The 21,363-nt window shown below is 45.1% G+C and overlaps 1 protein-coding gene across 3 annotated transcripts in view; it reads left to right on the top strand.

Annotated features, from left to right (window-relative positions):
* Positions 1-6,007: 6,007 nt before the first annotated feature.
* The window catches only part of unm_sa41569 (un-named sa41569), a 240,318-nt gene continuing 224,962 nt past the window's right edge, over positions 6,008-21,363 (top strand). For 2 of the 3 annotated variants that reach the window (XM_085973470.1, XM_085973465.1), the window contains exon 1: positions 6,008-6,778. In XM_085973470.1, coding sequence (XP_085829596.1) covers positions 6,662-6,778 — 117 coding nt within the window. In that variant the 5' untranslated portion in view covers positions 6,008-6,661. The remainder of the gene's footprint in view (positions 6,779-21,363) is intronic. The other variant, XM_085973479.1, reaches the window with a different exon arrangement.

Genomic DNA, 21,363 nt, shown 5'->3' with positions numbered 1-21,363 from the left:
AGGGGGGAGTTATAAGGGCAGTTGTTGCATCTCCTGCGCTTGCACAGGAAGGTGCTGGGCGAAGGGGAAGGGGTGCTGGGGGTGGTAGAGGAGTAGACTAGGGTGTCTCGGAGGGCGCAGTCCCTATGGAATGCTGAAAGGGGAGGGGAGGGGAAGATGCGTTTGGTGGTGGGATCACGTTGGAGGTGGCGGAAATGGCGGAGGATGATTCGTTGAATGTAGAGGCTGGTGGGGTGAAAGGTGAGGACAAGGGGAACCCTATCGTGGTTCCGGGAGGGAGGAGCAGGGGTGAGGGCAGAAGTGCGGGAGATAGAACGGGCACGGTTGAGGAAAAAGGAAGACATGTCGGAAGTACTGGTGTGGAAGGTGGCATCGTCGTAGCAGATGCGGCGGAGACGGAGAAACTTATAGGAGGCGGGGTGAGAGGAAGTGTAATCCAGGTAGCTGTGGGAGTCAGTGGGCTTGTAGTGCATGTTGGTCAATAACCTATCCCCAGAGCTGGAGACGGAGAAGTCGAGGAAGGGAAGGGAAGAGTCGGAGATGGACCATGTGAAGGTGAGGGAAGGGTGGAAATTGGAGGCAAAGTGAATAAAATTGTCTAGTTCAGGGCGAGAGCAGGAAATGGCACCGATACAGTCATCAATGTACCGGAAAAAGAGTAAAACACTGGTCTGACCTCAACTGGAGTATTGTGTCCAATTCTGGGCACCGCACTTTAGGAAGAATGTGAAGGCCTTAAAGAGGGTGCAGAAAAGATTAATGAGAATGATTCCAGGGATGAGGCACTTCAGTTAATTGATAGACTGGAGAAACTGGAGTTGTTTTCCTTAGAGTAGAGAAGGTTGAGAAGAGATTTGATAGAGGTATTCAAAATCTAGACAGAGTAGATAGGGAGAAACTGTTCCCATTGGCGGAAGGGTCGAGAACCAGAGGATACAGAATTAAGGTGATGATCAAAGTGGATTGCAGCCTTCCGGACTCAATATCGAGTTCAACAATTTCAGATCATAACCTCGGCCCCTATTACATTTTTACTTATATATTTCTTTTCCACCCCTTTGTTTTGGGTCTTCCCTTCCCCCCCCTTTCCTTTTTTTTCTCTCTCCCACATGGCAGCTGTCTCTCTTTCTGCCAGTACACTTCACACCTAATCTGAGCCGTCTTTTGTCTCCTCTGTCCTATTACCATCTCGTCTGGTTTTGAATACCTCTTAATGTCTCTTTACTTCTCTTTTGTTCTATCGCAGCCCTGCCTTCGATCTATTTTATTTCCTTTCCTGTTTTGAAAAAGGGTTTCAACCCGAAACATCGACTTTTAATTTCTCTCCACGGATGTTGCCTGGCCTGCTGAGTTTTTCCAGCATTTTCTGTTGTTATTTCGGATTTCCAGCATCTGCAGTATTTTGCTATCGTACCCTATCAACACCTTTGCTCATCTTAAACATCTCAATTAGATCACCCCTTAATCTTCTATATTCAAGGGAATCCAAGTCTAGTCTATAAAACCTGTCCTCGTAATTTAACCCTTTTAGTCCCGGTATCATTCTGGTGAATCTATGCTGCACTCCCGCCAAGGCCAATATATCCTTTCTGAGGTGCAGTGCCCAAAACTGAATGTATTTTCCATTTATCCACCCATTCTGCAAATCTGTTTATGTACATGTATTTTGGTGCAGCCTTCTACATTATTAGTTATACTCCCCAATTTGATATCATCTCCAAATTTCAACATCACGCCTCCAATTCCTGAGTCAAAATCATTAATGTATATGGTGAACAACAATAGTCCCAGTGGGATACCATTTCCCACTTTCTGCCAGTCCAAGAAACCTCCCTTAACTCCAACCCTCTGGTGCCTTATGTTCCTTTCTTGCTGTACTGCTGTACAGGACTCTTGATTGTCTTTCTCATCTAAAATGTTTTCTTCATAAACACATTGTACAAGATTACAAGAATTGCTATGGCTTTAGTACATAGCTTTAATATACTGAGAAGGGAAGGAACTTCTATTTATATACCTTTCATGTCCTCATTTCCTCAGGATATCCCAAAGCACTTCACAGCCACTGAATTATTTTTCAGGTGCAATCATTGTTGTTATATAGGCAGCCAATTTGCAAATAGTTAGTCCTCACAAACAGCAACAAGATGATTGAACAGTCAATCTGTTTTTGTGATGTTGGTTGAATCATAAATATTGGCCAGGATACCAGAAGAACTCCGTGTTCTTCTTTGAAAATGTGCCACTGGATCTGAATAGGCAGACTGGGCCTCAGTTTAACCATCTCAATTGAAAGGCAACACCTCCTACAAGCCAGCATTCCCTCAGTACTACACTGAAGTAATGGCCTAAATTATAAGTCCCACAATGGGACTTAAAACCCGTAACTTTCTGACTTAGAGGCAAGAGTGCTACGAGTGAGCCAAACTGGTGAGAAATCAAGTATTGTGTTACTGTACTCATTTTGTTGCCTGGTCCCTTTTGCTTGTGTGTTATTTCTGTTTCTTTATAAAGCTAACTTGTAACTAATTTTGGAACATCCTGAGGTCATGAAAGGCCCTATATAAATGCAAGTCTTTCTTTTAAGTCTTTCTTTCAGCCTGAATAATGTGGTTTGCTAGCATGTTGTTTTCCATCAGTTTCAGGGATGTATGGTCATGCAAAATTTCTACTTTAAACCCTTTTATGGGTGAGGTATGTTGTTCACCCTGCAGCTCACAATCCTACTTTCCTCATGAGGTCATGTTTCGGTTCCTAGGAGGTGAGGGCTTGCCTATGGGAGTGGACTTATGTCTTGTGCACATGTGTGTCTCAAGAGAGCCCAAATTGTAACAATTAGTGGGAGCCAAAATGGGATATCAGCTGCAGACCATAATATTTTTTTCAGATTTCAAATTAAATTACCAGAAGCAAATAGCAATTACAATGATCAAAAGGTTCAAAACCAATTCCAATGTGGCGTAAATAGAAGCTAAAACAAAGACTGAAAGTGAATAATTAGCAATGGAAACAAGGAGCATTCCAGCAGGGAAAAAAACTCCAGTGGGAACAGGAAAGGAGGACAAGGCCTGCCTGTACCTGTCAGAAATATTTAGACTGGAGGCTGCAAGAAAAAGTTCAAGCATGAACAAGTTGAGCATAGGTTTGAGGAGGAAAACAAGCATTACAAGCTCAAAGAAAATGAACATTAGTGTCAGCACATGGAGGTTCTTGCATAAGCATGACTGCAGAAAAGGAGAATCAATGACAGTATGATCTCACAATAGCAGGAAAATTTGTAATGAAACAGTCCAGTGAGTGTGGGTACAGGTACAGAATGTTAACCCCACGATATGGTAGGTAATAGACTTTTAGGGCCTGTATTTTTCTCTCCAGCAGTAATCCTGTCAGGACCGACCTTATGCCTGCCACCCATGGCTTCTGATGATGGCCCATTTTCTGGGTCAGCTAACTTCAATATTGTTAGGTGTGCACTCCAAAGGATTTATGATGGAACCAGTGAACTGGCCGCAGTGGGGGCAGGATGAGGCCTTGGGGATTTGGCGCACTGGCCAAGTCCAATCAGTCCCTTGCAATTTATTATACTCAGGTTGCAGGCCATTTAAAGTGTAAAAACCCCTCTCTGTTTAACAAAGCTGGACAACAGAGAACGATGCTTGTGTCGCCTATAATTGGACAGGTGCAAATGAAGGAAAATGCATCAGATGAATTATCTTCTTCATTTATATAGCATTTCAATACACCCACCCAAATATAGGCAGGCACGCGCACTACTCCCTGTCTATACAGAAGAAAATCCCAGAAATGCTGGGGGGCTAGCAGGGAGCTGGCAGAATGTCTCCCTGGCCGATTTCCCTCCTGCATCTGCCCCACTACCATATGAAAATGGGTGTAAAGGGAAGGAAAATTTAGCCCAGTAAATCTAATATTATTTCAAACTTTAGGTGACAGAGGAAGTCATAAGTAGATTTTCACAGGCATTTGAACAAAACAAGTGGGGTCACCAAACGCTAGCAGATAGAATGGTACCATCGTGCAATGGGAAAGACGTGACTGCAAATGCACATAAAGATCCTGAACTCTGTATGGACTGTGATAAAGTGAAACATTCAGTCCTTAATTGTTATAATCGTGATATGGATCCGAGGTGGGTAAATGGAGTTGAGGTACAGATCAGCCATGATTTAATTGACGGAACAGGCTTGAAGAGCTGAATTCCTACTCTTATTCCTATGTTCCCATATCTCCAGTGGTAGTGCAGGAGGATGGCTGTAAAATACACTGAGTTCAGGCCTGACGTCAGGACTTCGACACCCCTCACAAGACCAGAGGCATCAGAGGTTGGGCATCAAGCGGTCCCATGTTCCTGGCCTCTCAGTCAGCAGCTGTAAGCCCAATGAGAAGAGGCTTAAGGGCACATGAGGGCCACTGAATGTCATGTCTGATTAAACGATTAAATCCAAAGTCCAGTACTAAAAGTTCTGTTAAAGTGACCATCTTTGACATAAGATGTTTGAGACTGCAAAAAATGGCTTCCTGGGTTGATTAACAAATTAATATTTCAGAGTTTCAGTGTGTGGGCCAAAACAAACTTTCACCTTGGGGAATCCTTCCTCACAGCATCTAAAATACTGGAATCCCAAAATAAATCAGAAAATGTTGGTAATACAGGTAGACTATCCTTTATCCGAAAACCTCGGGACCAGCCGTGTTTCGGTTCTCGGAAAATTTCGGATTTCAGATGGTATTTTATAAGACTGGGAAATTTGTCGGGGGTGGGGGTCGGCGGGGGTGGGGGTCGTGCGCACGACTTACGCTGAACGAAAACACTTTCGGTTTTCAGAGGATTTTGGTTTTCGGAAGTGCGGATAAAGGATACACTATCCCTTATCCAAAAGGGTGGGGGTCGGCGGGGGGTCGGGTGGAGAAAAGAATATCGGACAGGCCGCTGTATTGTTGGGTTCACTCTCCCGGTATACCTCCTTCACAACTGCCCGGCTCGGCCTACAATCTCCTACCCAGGAGGGAACTCAGTGACCCTCTGCCCTGCTCAGCGTAAGTCGTGCGCCACTCTGGTCATGTCGTGCGCACGACTTACGCTGAACGAAAAAACCTTCGGTTTTTAGAGGGTTTCGGTTTTCGGAAGTTCAGATAAAGGATAGTCTACCTGTACACAGCAAATTCATCAGCATCTGAAAAGAGAAAATATGGGTTAATATTTTGGGTAGAGGGCCTATCCTATGTATTGGCAGCATTTTCTGTTTTATTGTTAACAATTAGTGCTTTGGTGAGCTCAAAACACTAAATATATATATATTAATGCACAGTATATAGCATTGTTTAATATCAAATGAAAATAATCAATTGCTAAATATACAAACTAATAATATATCAAAATGTAAATGTAGATTAAATGTTTTTATATTCAACTGTTTCAAAATAAGGTTACATAAGGCTGCGAGCTTCTACGGTTGCAATCAATCCTACTTCATTAAAAAATCTTTTCCTTTTAGGAAATGGGACGCTTTTAACGATATCAGTTACAAAGTGTGTAATTGTAATGGACTTCAAATGATGTAACTTACAACTTGGTATACAGCAATAGTTCAAAATTACAACAATTACGTCAGATGTTTAAAGGCCAAACTAGATAAACAAGGAAGAACAATCTGTCTTTAAAAAAAATATATATTTTATTTCCCCCTTATCATTCTGTTTCACACAACTTCCCCAATTGAAAAGGTGAACTGGACTCCTGCTTCCAGGCGCCCACCGATTCTCCTGTATCGCCTGCAGCTTGGGAGTGTGTGAAAGTGATCTGGACTCGGACTCTCGATCTCTAATTTTGGTGAGCAGTTATACCCAAGAGTCTCCACCCGAAACGTTAGCCTTCCTTTGCACTTTCGGATGTCGCTGTTTATTAGCAACATTTTCTATTTCTATTACAGATTACTAGCACTCAGCTTCTCTTTTTAAACCTCCTGTTTTCCCTCCTTTTAGGGCAGCACCTGGCGGTTCCTCCCTCTGACAGCAAGGTCCGGAATTCCCAGGCAACCCCGGCTCCATTGCGCTGCTCAGAACAACCAGGGCTGACGAACATACTACAGGCCCAAACACAAAAATAATACCACAATCTGTAATGTTTTCCTGTCAGGATCAGAGCCTGAGAACAACTTCAAAATGTCAGACTCATTAGTAAGAATCGTGATGATTAATTGAGGGAGAGCGAAGTGTTTGGGGAGTGATGGTATTGGTCGCTATAGTCTGTGTGTGTGTTTATTAGTCAGTCAGCAATCCCCTAGAGGAACCCCATTAAGTGTCGCTCTACCAGGGGGCGCCAAGGAGCTCTTCAGCTTTCCCTTTAAGGGGACGTTTACAACCAGAGTTGCTCTCCTAGCAAAAAGTATCTTTGCTGAAAGTAAAAGTATCATTTAAAAAAAAATCTTGAGTAATTACAAATGATTTAACATTAAAATAAAACAGGAAAAACCGAGTAACAAAACTCTCCTGCCATTGAGCAAAACCTTTTGTCAAAGAGAGATTTCCTATAGGCGTCGGGTGGTTGGTTTTGGGGGAGGAGGAGGAACGTTACGAAGTATTTGTACCAAGAGCCGGGAATGAGCTGCATCCTTTAGCAAAGAAGCCAAGCCTCGGCGAGAAGATGTTGGCCGCCGCCACCGCCTCCAGCACCCCGGAGGACCTGGCCACGTTGTCCCAGCTGGATGAGACCGCTCTCCTTGACGTGCTTAGCAACAGATTCCGGCATAACCAAATTTATGTAAGTAACTAAACCCTCAACCCAAAAAAAAAGTTTACTTGACTTACGCCAGGTTTCAGGCGCCAGCCGGGCTCCATTAAAAGTCCCAAAGTTTAGCAAACGCAGGACAAGTAAATCATTTTTCCTTTCATTGACTCGAGCCAACTAAAACAAATAGGGGTTACTGCGGAGGGACGGTGTATATTCTCAACTTTCTTCCAAGCTGCCGTAGGTGATCTTGCTCGGAACAGCTTTGTTTAGTCAACACGTACGATGTGCAGAGTCTTCCGACAGCAGGCTGAGCAAAGCTTTGTTTTCAACAAGTTTGAACGTGAGATACCACTGAAGTAACAAACTGGCCAAGTGTTTTAATCGGAGCAGTTAATGTTGCTGTGTATAGGTGTTCATATATTGTACTGACTGGGTCTTTGGGGACGATTTATTAATGACCCTTTAGTAAGGGAAGTGTAATCGATTTCCCCCCTCGTGTTCCAGGGCGAGGGAGGTGTACGACCTGTTCTGGCAACGCTATATTCTTTCTACAATTTCTGTTCTGTTATGCATGAGCAGTAGCGCTTTCACTGCATTTCTAGAAATTTGGACATAATCCGGGGGGGGGGGGGGCAAATACGGGCCCCAGGTTACCACCAGCTATCAGGGAGTTTAAACCCTTCTTCCCCTCTCCACTACTATAAATATCCGGATGCAGATGGCCCCAACCACGGTGGTCAGACTTCAACTACAGTGAGATATGGGGGACACTGCTTCCTAGTCACCTCGCGTTAGATGCCCAGAACTAAAAGTTTTGAAGAAAAGCGAATGACCTTGATGCATGCCCGGTGGATACTTTTTATTTAGTAGGATGTTACACAATTACGGAATTTTTGTGGTGTGTGACACAAAGTAAGGTATCTTTAAGCTTCTTGGATTTTTTAAAAATTAATCTGAAAAGCTGACTTTAAATTATTTTATATTTGGTTTTTGCCCCTGCCATCATCTGCCTTTTGTTTATGAAGAGTAAAGATGAAAGACTGTGATGGTTAGTAAAATATTGCATTAAGTAAATAATGTACTTCATTGACAGTGAAGTGCTTTGGGATGTCCTGAGGATGTGAAAGGTGCGAGAGAAGAACAAAAAGCAAAATAGTGCAAAGGTGGGAAATCTGAAGTAAAAATAGAAAATGCAGAAAACACTCAGTAGGTCAGGTAGCGTCTGTAGAGAAAGGAAGGTAGGGTTAACGTTTTGGGTTTATGACCCTTTGCTTCCTAGAAACATAGAAGATAGGAGCAGGAGTAGGCCATTCGGCCCCTCAAGCCTGCTCTACATTATAACAGGGCCTACACATCAAAAAAAAAGTACGTAATTGGCTGTAAAGCACATTGAGATGTCCTGAGATCATAAAAGGTGCTATATAAATGCAAGTCCGTCTTTCTGTCGCAAGGAAAGCAAATTTTTCTTTTTCTTGATGTGATGAAATAGCGTGTTAGAGCTCTACTGCACAGTGCTGTGGAGTGACGAGCAGCAGGGTTGTGCCTACATTTTCTGCATTCTTGAGTTGTAGTATTTGGGCTGGGCGAAGAAGTGAATGGAAAACGAAGAACAAAGGGCAGGTAATCCCCTATTAATTGTGATGGGTAGAAAATTGTACAGGGGCACCCATGACTTCCTTCTGTTGTTGGCCGGAGAGGCTTCATGCTGGGTCGCACGCATTTGTAAAATTTGCTGTTGTAAGTTGGAGGATGTCATGGTAAAATTGTGCAGTGAAAGAAAGAAGGGAATTACACTTGCGTAGTGTGTTTCACATCTCCAGGAAGTCCCAAAGTACAATATTGCTGTTGGTAATTAGTGTTCTAATCAGGCTGCACCTTGAGTACAATATTCAGTTTTGGTCTCCCAAGACAAAAGGAAAACATTCAAGCTATGGGAGCACTGCAGAAAAGAGCCTTAAGGCTGATTCCCAGCATTCAAAGAATTGAGTCATGAGGAAAGACTGGAGAAACTGGGGTTCTTCAGCCTTGAAAGAATTTCCTAGAGGAGATCTTTTAGAAATAGGTAAGTAGCCCCTCAAGCCTGTTCTGCCATTTTATTAGATCATGGTTGATCTGTACCCCAACTCCATTTACCCACCTTTTCCCCATATCACTTGATAACCTTACCTAACAAAAATCTAACAATCTCTGTCTTGAGAATTTAAATTCACCCAGGATCCACAGGCTTTCGGTGGAGTGTTCCCGATTTTCATCACCCTTTGTGTGCTTCCTGATTTCCCTTCTGAATGGCCTAGCTCTAATTTTAAGATTATACCCCATTGTTCTGGATTCCCCACCAGAGAAAGTAGTTCCTCTGTATCTACCCTATCAAATCCCTTTGTCATGTTAAAGACCTTGATTAGATTACCCCTCAACCTTCTAATCTCAAGGGTATTTAAACCAAGTTTATGCAAGCTGTCCTCATAATTTAACACTTTAATCTCTGGTATAATTTAAGCTTTTAAGCTCGGCAAGGGCTCAACAGGCCGAATGGCGGCCTCCTGTGCTGTAAGCATTCTATGATTCTATGGTATCATTCTGGTGAATCTGCACTGTTCCCACTCCAAGGCCAGTTTATCCTTCTTGGAGAAGTACATCATGGTAAGCCAAAACACTAGCATACAGGCACTTGGGCCAAAGTTGGTGAAAGGAGAACTATCATGGGCTCTCCAATTTCCTTTGGAAAAGACAAATGAATTTGCTGAACAATTTGGGATCGAATGTTTCTGCATTTTAAATTGGCCATTTCAAAAACCACTACGCAATCAGGTCCAGGCTCACAGAAGCGATTGAAAACTGATTGCATGATAATCATGAAATTTTATCTTTCTATAAACCCGTGAGTCTGAAAAGATCTTTATTGCTGGTGGTTTGCATTAGCAGGACTGGAAGAGGATAAAAAAGTTGCTGGTGATTGGGAGTTCCTAACATCTCCCTACTAGCTTCTTATTTACGATTTTCTTTTTTGAACTGAATTCAAATTCTTAAACTGCCAGAGAGAGATTTGAACTCTGGACTACTAGTCCAGTAACATAACCACTACACTATGGTATGGCTTTTATAGTGTGAATAAACATTAATAAAATAGCTTTTTAATTGTAAGATTAGTTTTAAATAGCAATATCAATATTCTACCACTAACAGTCCAGAGGATTAATGATTCCTCTTGTAATTTTCATGATCCAAAATCATACACCTCAAATGGTACTACTTGGCATGGTCTCCATTTTAGATGGCCATGATGTGACTTCAGCTGAACTAATGTTCAGCCTCTGATAAGGTACCCCACAGTAGACTCAAGTCAAAGGTTAGGGCAAGTAGAGTCAGGGGGCAAATAGCTAAATGGGTAGCAAATTGGTTAAAAAATAGAAAGCAGAGAGTAGAGGTAAAGGGTAGTTATTCGGATTGGAGGAAGGAGAAAGCGGTGTTCCACAAGGATCAGTGCTGGGACCACTGTTATTCAAATTTACATTAATGATTTGGACTTGGGAATATGTAACTCTATCAAAATTTGCAGATGATACAAACTGGGTGTATAAGAACAAGAAATAGAAGCAGGAGTAGGCCATATGGCCCCTCGAGCCTGCTGCGCCATTCAATAAGATCATGGCTGATCTTCGATCTCAACTCCACCTTCCCGCCCGATCCCCATATCCCGTGATTCACTTAGAGTCCAAAAATCTATCGATCTAAGCCTTGAATATACTCAACAACTGAGCACATTCACAGCTCTCTGGGGTAAAGAATTCCAAAGATTCACAACCCTCGTAGTGAATAAATTTCTCCTCATCTCTGTCCTAAATGGACGACCCCTTATAGAATCATAGAAATTTACGGCACAGAAGGAGGCCATTCACACATTGTGTCTGTGTCGGCTGAAAAAGAGCTATCCAGCCTAATCCTGCTATCCAGCCTAATCCCACTTTCCAGCTCTTGGTCCCTAGCACTGTAGGTTACGGCACTTCAAGTGCATATCCAAGTACTTTTTAAATGCAATGAGGGTTTCTGCCTCTACCACCCTTTCAGGCAGCGAGTTCCAGACCCCACCAACCTCTGGGTAAAAAAAAAGTTCTCAACTCCCCTCTACTTCCAATTACTTTAAATCTATGCCCCCTGGTTATTGACCTCTCTGCTAAGGGAAATAGGTCATTCCTATTCACTCCAACTAGATCGCTCATGACTTTGTACACCTCAATTAAGTCTCCCCTCAGACCTGTTCGCCTCACATCAGTAGTTGGGAAAATGTTGGAGGCAATATCTGGGCACTTAGAAAATAATAGTAAGATTGGGCAGAGTCAACATGGATTTATGAAAGGGAAATCCTTTTTGACAAACCTATTGGAGTTCTTTGAGGATGTAACTAGTGGAGTAGACAAAGGGAAACCGGTAGATGTGGTGTATCTGGATTTTCAGAAAGCCTTTGATAAGGTCCAACACGAGGTTGGTGAACAAAATTAGGGCACATGGAATTGGCGGTAATATACTAGCATGGATTGGAGAATTGGTTAACAGACAGAAAACAAGGAGTAGGGATAAACGGGTCTTTTTCAGGATGGCAGGCTGTGACTAGTGGGGTACTGCAAAGATCTGTGCTTGGGCTCCAGCTATTCACAATCTATATCAATGATTTGGATGAGGGGACTAAATGTAACATTTCTGTTGTGTCTGTGTATAATAAGACACAGACTGCAGGAGAACGGTACAACAGGTGTTTACTCAACGTGGCTCACACTGGAACTGATCTGTACAGATTACTACTCAGTGCTATATACAGGTGTGGTCACTGCCAGTACTGCAGTATACATGAGCTGTAAAAGATAGTTCCCCCCTTAAAGGTACATACATTACAATTCCTCCCCTTTTAGATTAACAGTACCATAACACTCTTAACAATTAAATATCAAACTAATTACAATTAACACTTTTAACATGCAACATTAGCTGAAAATAGTCTATTTATATATTCGGTCTTTGGGAGGCTTCCTGATCCTTTCTGGATAGCGCCTTTCCCGAGTGTCTTGCTCTTGGTGCGGAGGCGATTCTGGCCCCCTGTCATCGGTTGGTTCATCAGCTTCCGATGCTACTGTTTCTGGGGTAGATGCGACCTGTACGTCGGGTTCATCACCAGGTACGTATGAGCGAGGCATGGGGTTGACTTGTTCCTGTGACTCTAGGATCTGGTCAGCATGGCATCTCACGATGCTCTCCCCAACGTCCACTGTGTACATTAGTGGGCCCTGCCGTGTGCATATTGTTCCTGGCTGCCATTTTTCTGTTCAGTAGTCGCGGGCCAAGACTGGTTGCCCTACATTGAAGCTCCTTGTTGGCTTCTCATGGATGTGCTGGAATTGCTTACTCTCAACATCTCTTCGTACGTTTGGTCTGAGCAAATCCAGGCGAGATCTTAACCTTTGGTTAAAGAACATCATGGCTGGGGCCTGGTTGGTGACTGCATGTGTCGCATTCCGGTAGGCGAACAGGAAATTGTCCACCTTGTGCTGCAGCGGAATGTTGTCATTGCACATAGCCTTTATTGCCTTCTTAAAGGTTTGTATGAACCTCAGCCAATCCATTTGTGGCTGGATGATACGGGGCGGATGTGTAATGCCTTACCCCATTCTTTTTCAAGAACCTCCGGAACTCTTCGGACACAAACTGTGGTCCGTTGTCGGAGCAAATCTGTTCTGGCAAGCCATTCCTGGCAAAAATGGTCCGTAGGACTGCAATAGTTTTCTCCGTGGCGGTGGAGGACATTTTGATGACCTCAGGCCATTTCGAGTGCGCATCCACGGCTATTAAAAACATTGAGTCCATGAATGGACCAGCAAAATCAATATGCACCCGTTGCCATGGAGATGAGGGCCACTCCCATGGGTGTAGAGGGGCCTGTGGTGGTGCATTTTGGACTTTCTGGCATCCTGAGCAGCTCTTGGTCAGGTCCTCGATTTGTTTATCGATTCCCGGCCACCACACAAGCCCTGGCTAGGCTTTTCATTTTTACCCCTCCCAGATGACCCTCATGAAGCTCATTGAGCACTCTATCCCTTAACTTGGGTGGAATTATCACTCGGGATCCACACATCAAGGTCCCCCGGCACACTGACAGCTGTTCTCTCCTTGTCGAGAATGCTGGCAACAGTGAGTCGCCATGTGCTGGCCATCCCTTCACCGTCAAATCATCTACCTGAGACAGTGTTGGGTCATTTCGGGTTTCCTTTTCGATACAAGTGTTAGTTACCGGTAGGTATTCAACTATAGTCGAATGGAATATTTCGACAGGATCCACTGCTGGTGCTTCCTCCGCAGTAGGCAGTGGCAGGCGTGATAGCCCATCAGCATTTCCATGCTGTTTCGTGCCCTTATATTCAATCTCATAGTGGTGCGCCCCTAGAAAAAGTGACCATCTTTGTAGTCGTTGCGCCGTCATCACCGGAACGCCCCCCTTCAGATTAAAAATGGAGACAAGAGGCTGGTGATCAGTCAGCAAGGTGAATTTCTGCCCGGCAGATAGTGATTGAACTTTTTCACTCCCTGCACTAGGCTGAGGGCCTCCCTGTCAATCTGGGCGTAGTTACGCTCGGCTGAGGTTAGTGATCGTGACGCAAAGGCTATTGGCCTCTCTGAGCCGTCCGAGAATTTGTGCGACAGCACCGCTCCAATGCCGTAGGGTGACGCATCACATGCCAACCGAATTGGTAATGCTGGGTTGTAATGGGCCAATACCTCTTTCGATGTGATTAGTGTTTTGCTCTTCTGGAAAGCTCGTCTACATTCGTCACTCCACTTCCATGGCACCCCAGTTTGCAGTAGGGTGTTCAGTGGGTGTAGTATTGTCGACAAATTTGGCAAGAACTTATGGTAGTAGTTTACCAGCCCGAGGAACGACCTCAGTTGTGACACATTTTCCGGTGCTGGAGCCTTGACTACTGCCTCAATCTTCTCTGGGAACTTATGTAACCCCTCTTTATCGATAACGTGGCCACAATACGAGATCTGTTTTCTAAAAAACTCGCATTTGGGGCGGTTAGCTCGGAGCCCATATTCCTGCAATCTAGTGAGCACCTGCTCCAGGTTGGCAAGGTGATCACTGTCATTTTCGCCCGTGACCAGGATGTCGTCCAAATAACACTGGGTCCCTGGGATCCCTTGCAGGACTTGTTCCATTGCCCTCTGCCAAATAGCCGGAGCTGATGCTACCCCGAATACCAGCTGGTTGTATTGGTAGAGACCTTTATGGGTGTTGATTGTGAGGTATTTTTTTGATGCTTCTTCTACCTCCATTTGCAGATACGCCTGGGCCAGATCAATCTTAGTGAAGCGTTTCCCTCCAGATAGCGAGGCGAAAATATCTTCAATCCGCGGAAGTGGATATTGCACGGTGTGAAGGACTGGGTTCACTGTTACCTTAAAGTCCCCACGGATGCGAACCTTCCTTGGTTCCCCAGGCGTGCTGCTCAACGACTTTTTCATCACCGGGACGATGGGTGTAGCCCACTTGCTCCAGTCTACCTTGGACAGTACACCTGAACGTTCCAGACTCTCCAGCTCTGCTTCGACGGCTGGGCGGATCGCATAAGGTACCGGTCTGGCCATAAAAAAATTTTGGCCTTGCGTTTTCTTCAATTTTAATCGTCGCTGTCATGCCTTTTAGTGTTCCGAGTCCTTGCTGGAACACTTCTTTCGCGTCAGTTAGGATCTTTGACAGTCGCCCAGGTGTGACGTCGTCATCCTTTTTGTCAGCCACAGTCAGTGCCTGTATGGAATGCCAATCCAGCTGTATTTTCCGGATCCATTCACGTCCCAGTAATGGTGGTCCTCCATCTTGCAATACATACAGGTCTAGTTTTGGTGTTTGCTTACCGTTATATATAACGGTCACCCTTATTTTTCCTTTGGGGTAGACTTTTTGCCCCGTGTACGTCTTCAAAATAATTTTTGTGTCTCTCAAGGGTATGTGTGAGAATAGCCGCTCGTAGCCCCGTCGGTTTATGACTGTTAGGGCTGATCCTGTGTCCAATTCCATCTTTACCTGGACTCCTGCTATCTTGAGAGTGACCCAAATGGTTCGGTGATCCTCCGTTGTGATCACATTATGTAGTTTCAGACAACTCAGTTCCCTGCTTTCGGAGTCGTTATCACTCTTTTGTTCGTCTGAACTATTCTCCGTCATCTTATGTACCTTCTTGTACTTTCCTTTGGTAGGTTTCTTATTGCTGGTTTTCTTTCCCGACCTGCAGACTCGTGCTATGTGTCCTACTTTTCCACACTGTCTGCACACTTTGTCTTTGAACCAGCAATCATTCTGGTCGTGTGTTGTTCTGCCGCAGCGATAGCACTTCTCTGTTCCATATGACATTTCGTTTGTGCCATATTCTTGCGGTCTCTGTTGTATCTCTGCAGCGCCCCGTGCTGCTGCTTCATATGATACCGCAATGCTGAAAGCCTTTTCCAGCGTAAGGCCCTTTTCAGATAAAAGCCATTTCTGGGTTCCTTCACTTTGAAGCCCACACACAAACTTGTCCCTTAAGGTGTCTGCCAGTCCAGCTCCAAACTGGCAGTGTTTCGATAGTTTGCGCAGTTCTGGTAAATAACAGCATTGCTTTCACCCTTATGCTGGTTCCGTTTGTGAAACTTGAATCTTTCTGCTATCGGCAGCGGTGTGGGATTTAAATGTTCCTGTAGTATCGTTACTATGTCTTCAAAACTCTCTTCCATTGGCTTCGTTGGGGTTACTAGATTTCATAATAAACCATACGTCTTTGCATCCATCAAATTTAACAATACCGACGCTTTCTTGACATCTGACACCTCATTTGCCTTGCAGTATACCTCTATTCATTCGACATATGCAGTCCAATCTTCGACTTCATTGTCAAATGCAGTGATACTGCCACTCTTCGGCATTTTGGGTGTGGTTTAAAATGGCGTCTCCCACGCTTTCCTTCCTCCCCCGCTGCTGCCAATGCCGCTCCCGGCGGTTCTCGTGGCAATGGCGGCGCCCTGTAGGTTTCGCGCGCTTCTCCTGTGCTGCTGCCAATGCCGCTCTCGGCGGTCCTCGTGGCAATGGCGGCGCCTCGCGGGTTTCTGTGCATCTCTCCCTCTCTTCGACGCTGCTCGGCCCCTGAACACCGGCTGCACCCTGTGCGCTCTGCCCTCTCTCTCTCTCTCCCCTGTCGACGCTGCTCGGCCCTTTGCTGTGCCGCTTGGTCGGGCTCTAGCCCGCCGCTGTCCGGGAAGGGTCTGCGCACTACCTGTTGCCAGCCCGTTTCGCTGGACCACCTCGACTGGAAAGCCAAGCCTAGCTCTCGACAGCCTCCCCCGCAATTCTCGAGTCTCTGCTGGATGACTGGGCGGTTGCCCGTGGTCGACGCCCGAGTCTCTGGCCTTGACCTCCAATCCACTGATCTCCAGGAACGAATCCCCGGGAGGTGATGCAGAGTTGCAGGTAGGTTCAAACTTGCCTTGTCGCCAATGTTGTGTCTGTGTATACAGGTAGACTACCCTTTATCCGGACTTCCGAAAACCGAAACCCTCTAAAAACCAAAGGTTTTTTCGTTCAGCGTAAGTCGTGCGTACGACTTACGCTGAACGAAAAAACCTTCGGTTTTTAGAGGGTTCCGGTTGCGGAAGTTCGGATAAAGGGTAAGTCGTGCGCACGACCCCCCGCCAGCCCCGACAACCGCCAGCCCCGACAACCGCCGACCCCCCCCGCCGGCCCCGACAACCGCCGCCGACCCCGACAGCCGCCGACCCCGACAACCGCCGACCCACCTTCCGAAATTCTCCTTTATCCGAAACTCGGCTGGTCCCGAGGTTTTCGGATAAAGGATAGTCTACCTGTAATAAGACACAGACTGCAGGAGAACGGTACAACAGGTGTTTACTCAACGTGGCTCACACTGGAACTGATCTGTACAGATTACTACTCAGTGCTATATACAGGTGTGGTCACTGCCGGTACTGCAGTATACATGAGCTGTAAAAGATAGTTCCCCCCTTAATAAAGGTATATACATTACAATTTCCAAATTTGCTGATGTGACAAAGCTAGGTGGCAGTGTCAGTTGTGAAGAGGCTTCAAGGGGATCTCGACAGGCTCAGTGAGTGGGCAAGAACATGACAGATGGAATGTAATGTGGAAAATGTGAAGTTATCCACTTTGGTAGAAAAAACAAAGGCAGAGTATTTCCTAAATGGTGAAAGATTGGGGAATGCAGATGCTCAAAGGGACCTGGGTATCCTTGTACATGAGTCACTGAAAGTGAATGTGCAGGTGCAGCAAGCTATTAGGAAGGCAAATGGTATGCTGGTCTTCATTACAAGAGGATTTGAGTACAGGAGTAAAGAATTCTTACTCCAATTATATAGGGCCTTGGTGAAACCACACCTGGAGTACTGTGTACAATTTTGGTCTCCTTACCTAAAGAAGGATATACTTGCCATAGAGGGAGTGCAACAAAGGTTCATGAGATTGATTCCTGGGATGGCAGGACTGTCGGATGAGAAGAGATTGAGTAAACTAGGCCTGTATTCTCTTGAATTCAGAAGAATGAGAGGGGATCTCATTGAAGCATACAAAATTATTACAGGGCTTGATAGGGTGGATGCTGGGAGAATGTTTCCCTTGGCTGCGGAATCTAGAACCAGGGGCCACAGTCTCAGGATAAAGGATAGGCCATTCAGGACTGAGATGAGAAGACATTTCTTCACAGAGGGTGGTGAATCTTTGGAATTCTCTACCCCAGAGGGCTGTGGAGGCTCAGTCATTGGGTATATTCAAAACAGAAGTTGATATATTTCTGACTAGTAAAGGCATCAAGGGATATGGCGATAGTGCCAGTGAATGGAGTTGAGGCAGAAGATCATCCATGATCTCATTGAATGGCAGAGCAGGCTCGAAGGGCCGAATGGCCTATTCCTGCTCCTATTTCTTATGTTCTTATGTTCTTTGTTCCAAAGAAAACAACCCCAGCCTATCCAATCTTTCCTCATAGCTAAAATTTTCCAGTGCTGGCAACATCCTTGTAAATCTCCTTTGTACCCCCTCTAGTGCAATCACATCTTTCCTGTAATGTGGTGACCAGCACTGTACACCATACTCTAGCTGTGCCCTAACTAGTGTTTCATACAGTTCAAGCATAACCTCCCTGCTCTTATATTCTATGCCTCAGCAAATAAAGGAAAGTATCCCATATGCCGCCTTAACCACCTTATCTACCTGGCCTGCTACCTTTAAGGATCTGTGGACATGCACTCCAAGGTCTCTCTGTTCCTCTACACCTCTCAGTATCCTACCATTTATTGTGTATTCCCTTGCCTTTTTAGCCCTCCCCAAATGTATTACCACACAATTCTCCAGATTGAATTCCATTTGCCACTTTTCTGCCCACCTGACCAGTCCATTGATATCTTCCTGCAGTCTACCTCTCTATCAACCAGGAGGCCAATTTTTGTATCATCTGCAAACTTCTTAATTATGCCCCCTACATTGAAGTCTAAATCATTGATATATACCACAAAAAGCAAGGGACCTAGTACTGAGCCCTGTGGACCCCCATTGGAAACCACCTTCCATTCACAAAAACACCCGTCGCCCATTACCCTTTGCTCCCTGGCCTGTAATTACTTGGTCTATCCATTTCTCCCTTTTTAAACAATGGTACAACCTTAGCAGTGCTCCGGTACCACACCTGTAGCCAGAGAGGATTGGAAAATGATGGTCAGAGCCTCCGCTATTTCTTCCCTTGCTTCTCTTAACAGCCTGGGATACATTTCATCCGGGCCTGGCAATTTTATCTACTTTCAAAGATACTAAACCCCTTAATATTTTCTCTCTCACTATGTTTATCTCATCTATTATTTCACATTCCTCCTCCTCAACTACAATGTCTGCATTGTCCCTCTCTTTTGTGAAGACAGACGCAAAGTATTCATTAAGAACCATACCCACATCTTCCGCCTCAACACATAGGTTACCTTTTTGGTCTCTAATAGGCTCTATACTTTAGTTATCCTCTTGCTCTTTATGTATTTAAAACACATCTTTATGCCCTCTCTTTGCTTTCCTAATTTCCTTTTTAATTTCACCCCTGCACTTTCTATACTCCTAGGCTTTCTGCAGTATTAAGCTCTCGGTATCTGATATAAGCTTCCCTTTTTTGCCTTATCCAACCCTATATACCCCTTGACATCCAGGGGGCTCTAGATTTGGGAGTCCCACCCTAGTTCTCTGTGGGAACATATTTGCTCTGAACCCTCACTATCTCCTCCTTGAATGCCTTCCACTGCTCTGACACTGATTTACCTTCAAGTAGCTGTTTCCAGTCCAGTTTTGCTAAATCACTTCTCAACTTGAGAACTTTTACTCCTGGTCTACCTGTGTCCTTTTCTATAACTATGCTAAATCTAACTGAGTTATGATCACTACCACCAAAATGCTCTCCCACTGATACCCCTTCCACCTGCCCAGCTTTATTCCCTAAAACCAAGCCCAGAACTGCCCCCGCTTCTTTTGAGCTTGCTATATACTGGCTAAAAATGTTCTCCTGAATGCATTTTAAGAATTCTGCACCCCCTATACCTTTTATACTGATTCTATCCCAGTTAATATTAGAGTAGTTGAAATCCCCACTATTACTGCCCTTCTCAGTACTTCTTTTGTACTTCTCAGAAACTTGCCTACATATTTGCTCTTCTATCTCCCTCGGATTGTTTGGGGGTCTATAGTGCACTCCCAGCAGTGTGATTGCCCCTTTTTTGTTCTTCAGTTCAACCCGTATGGCCTCATTTGATGATCCTTCTAACATATCATCTCTCCTCACAGCTGTAATTGTTTCTTTAACCAATATTGCGACCCCCCCCCCCACTTTTTTTCATCCCCCTCTCTATCTTGTCTGAAAACCCTGTAAGCAGGAATGTTGAGCTGCCATTCCTGCCCTTCTTTCAGCCATGTTTCACTAATAATTATGATATTCTACTTCCACCTGTCTGTCTGTGCCCTCAGCTCCTCTGCCTTATTCACTAGACTCCTTGCATTGAAGTATATACCATTATAAGCACTGCCAAACCTTTTGTTGTCTATTTTCTAGCCTTTGTTTCCTCTCACTTGCTAATTTTCTACCTTCCATTTCTAGCTTTGCTTCTCTCCTTTCTGAATTTATGCTTGGGTTCCCATCCCCCTGCCAGGCTGGTTTAAACCCTCTCCAACAGCACCAGCAAAGCCCTCTGCGAGGATATTGCTCCTGGCCCTGTTGAGGTGCAACCCGCCCGATTTGTACAGGTCCCACCTTCCCCAGAACTGGTCCCAATGCCTGGGAATCTAAAGCCCTCCCTCCTGCACCATCTCTCCAGCCACGCATTCATCTGCTCTATCCTCCTATTTCTATACTCACTCGTGCCTGGCACCGGGAGTATTACTACCTTTTGAGGTCCTGCTTATTAATCTCTTTCCTAGCTCCCTAAAATTTGCCTGCAGCATTTCATCCCTCTTTCTGCCTATGTCATTGGTACCGATATGGGCCACGACCTCTGGCTGTTCACCCTCCCCCCTCAGAGTGTCCTGCAGCCACTCGGTGACATCCTTGACCCTGGCACCAGGGATCATCCTGGAGTCACGTCTGCGGCCGCAGAAACGCCTGCCTGTTCCCCTAACTATTGAATCCCCTATCGCTATTGCTTTTCTGACCTTCCTCTTCTTTTTTCCCTGCCTGCCCCTCCCCCCCCCCCCCCCAACCCCTGCTGCCATACAGCTGAGCCACCCATGGTGCCTTGGCTTTGGCTGTACTCCCTAGAGGAACCATTGCCCTCACCAGTACCGGTTAGAGAGCGAGATGCATTCACGGGATTCCTGCATGACCTGCCTGGTCCTCCTTGTCTGTCTGGCAGTCATCCATTCCTTCTCTGCTGCAAACTTTTAAGCTGTGGGGTGACCACCTCCTGAAGCATGCTATCCACGTAGCTCTCAGCCTCGCGGATGCACTGCAGTGATGCCAGCCGCTGCTCAAGCTCCGAAACCTGGACGACACTTCCTGCACATGTGGTTGTCCAGGACACGTGAAGCATCCTGGACTTCCCATATGGCACAGGATGTGCATTCGACGGGACTGAAGTGCCCTGCCATGCCTCTATTTATTAGACCACTAACTAAATTTCTTAGTTTAGCCCACTGCCCTAATTTTGAGAGAAAAAAGACAACATTATACACTCAAGTTTAACAAGAACCACTGAGATACTCAACACAAAGAACCTAAATAATAGATATAACGTAGAGTACTTGGGTTCTCTGGCTCCGCTCCTCCTTTTGTGTTGGACTTGAGAAATCGCCTTCCTCCTCGCGACCGATTTCCTACCTTCACCAAATTCTTCCACTCTGCTTGCAGTCCACTTCGATTGCAATTCACGCAGCTCCATCTCCAAGCTCTGTGCTCAAGCACAGAGACTATCCTGAGACTATGTCCCCTAATATTAGACTCTCCAACCAGGGGAAACCGCCTCTCAGCATCTACCTCATCAAGCTCTCTCAGAATCTTGTATGTTTCAATGAGATCACCTCTCATTCTTCTAAACTCCAGAGAGTA

Source organism: Somniosus microcephalus, chromosome 2, assembly GCF_052327205.1.
Source record: "Somniosus microcephalus isolate GS21.2 chromosome 2, FLI_Smic_1.0, whole genome shotgun sequence".
Taxonomy (NCBI): Eukaryota; Metazoa; Chordata; class Chondrichthyes; order Squaliformes; family Somniosidae; genus Somniosus; species Somniosus microcephalus.
The sequence above is the reverse complement of the archived record's forward strand: the minus strand, read 5'-3'. Positions and strand labels throughout refer to the sequence as shown.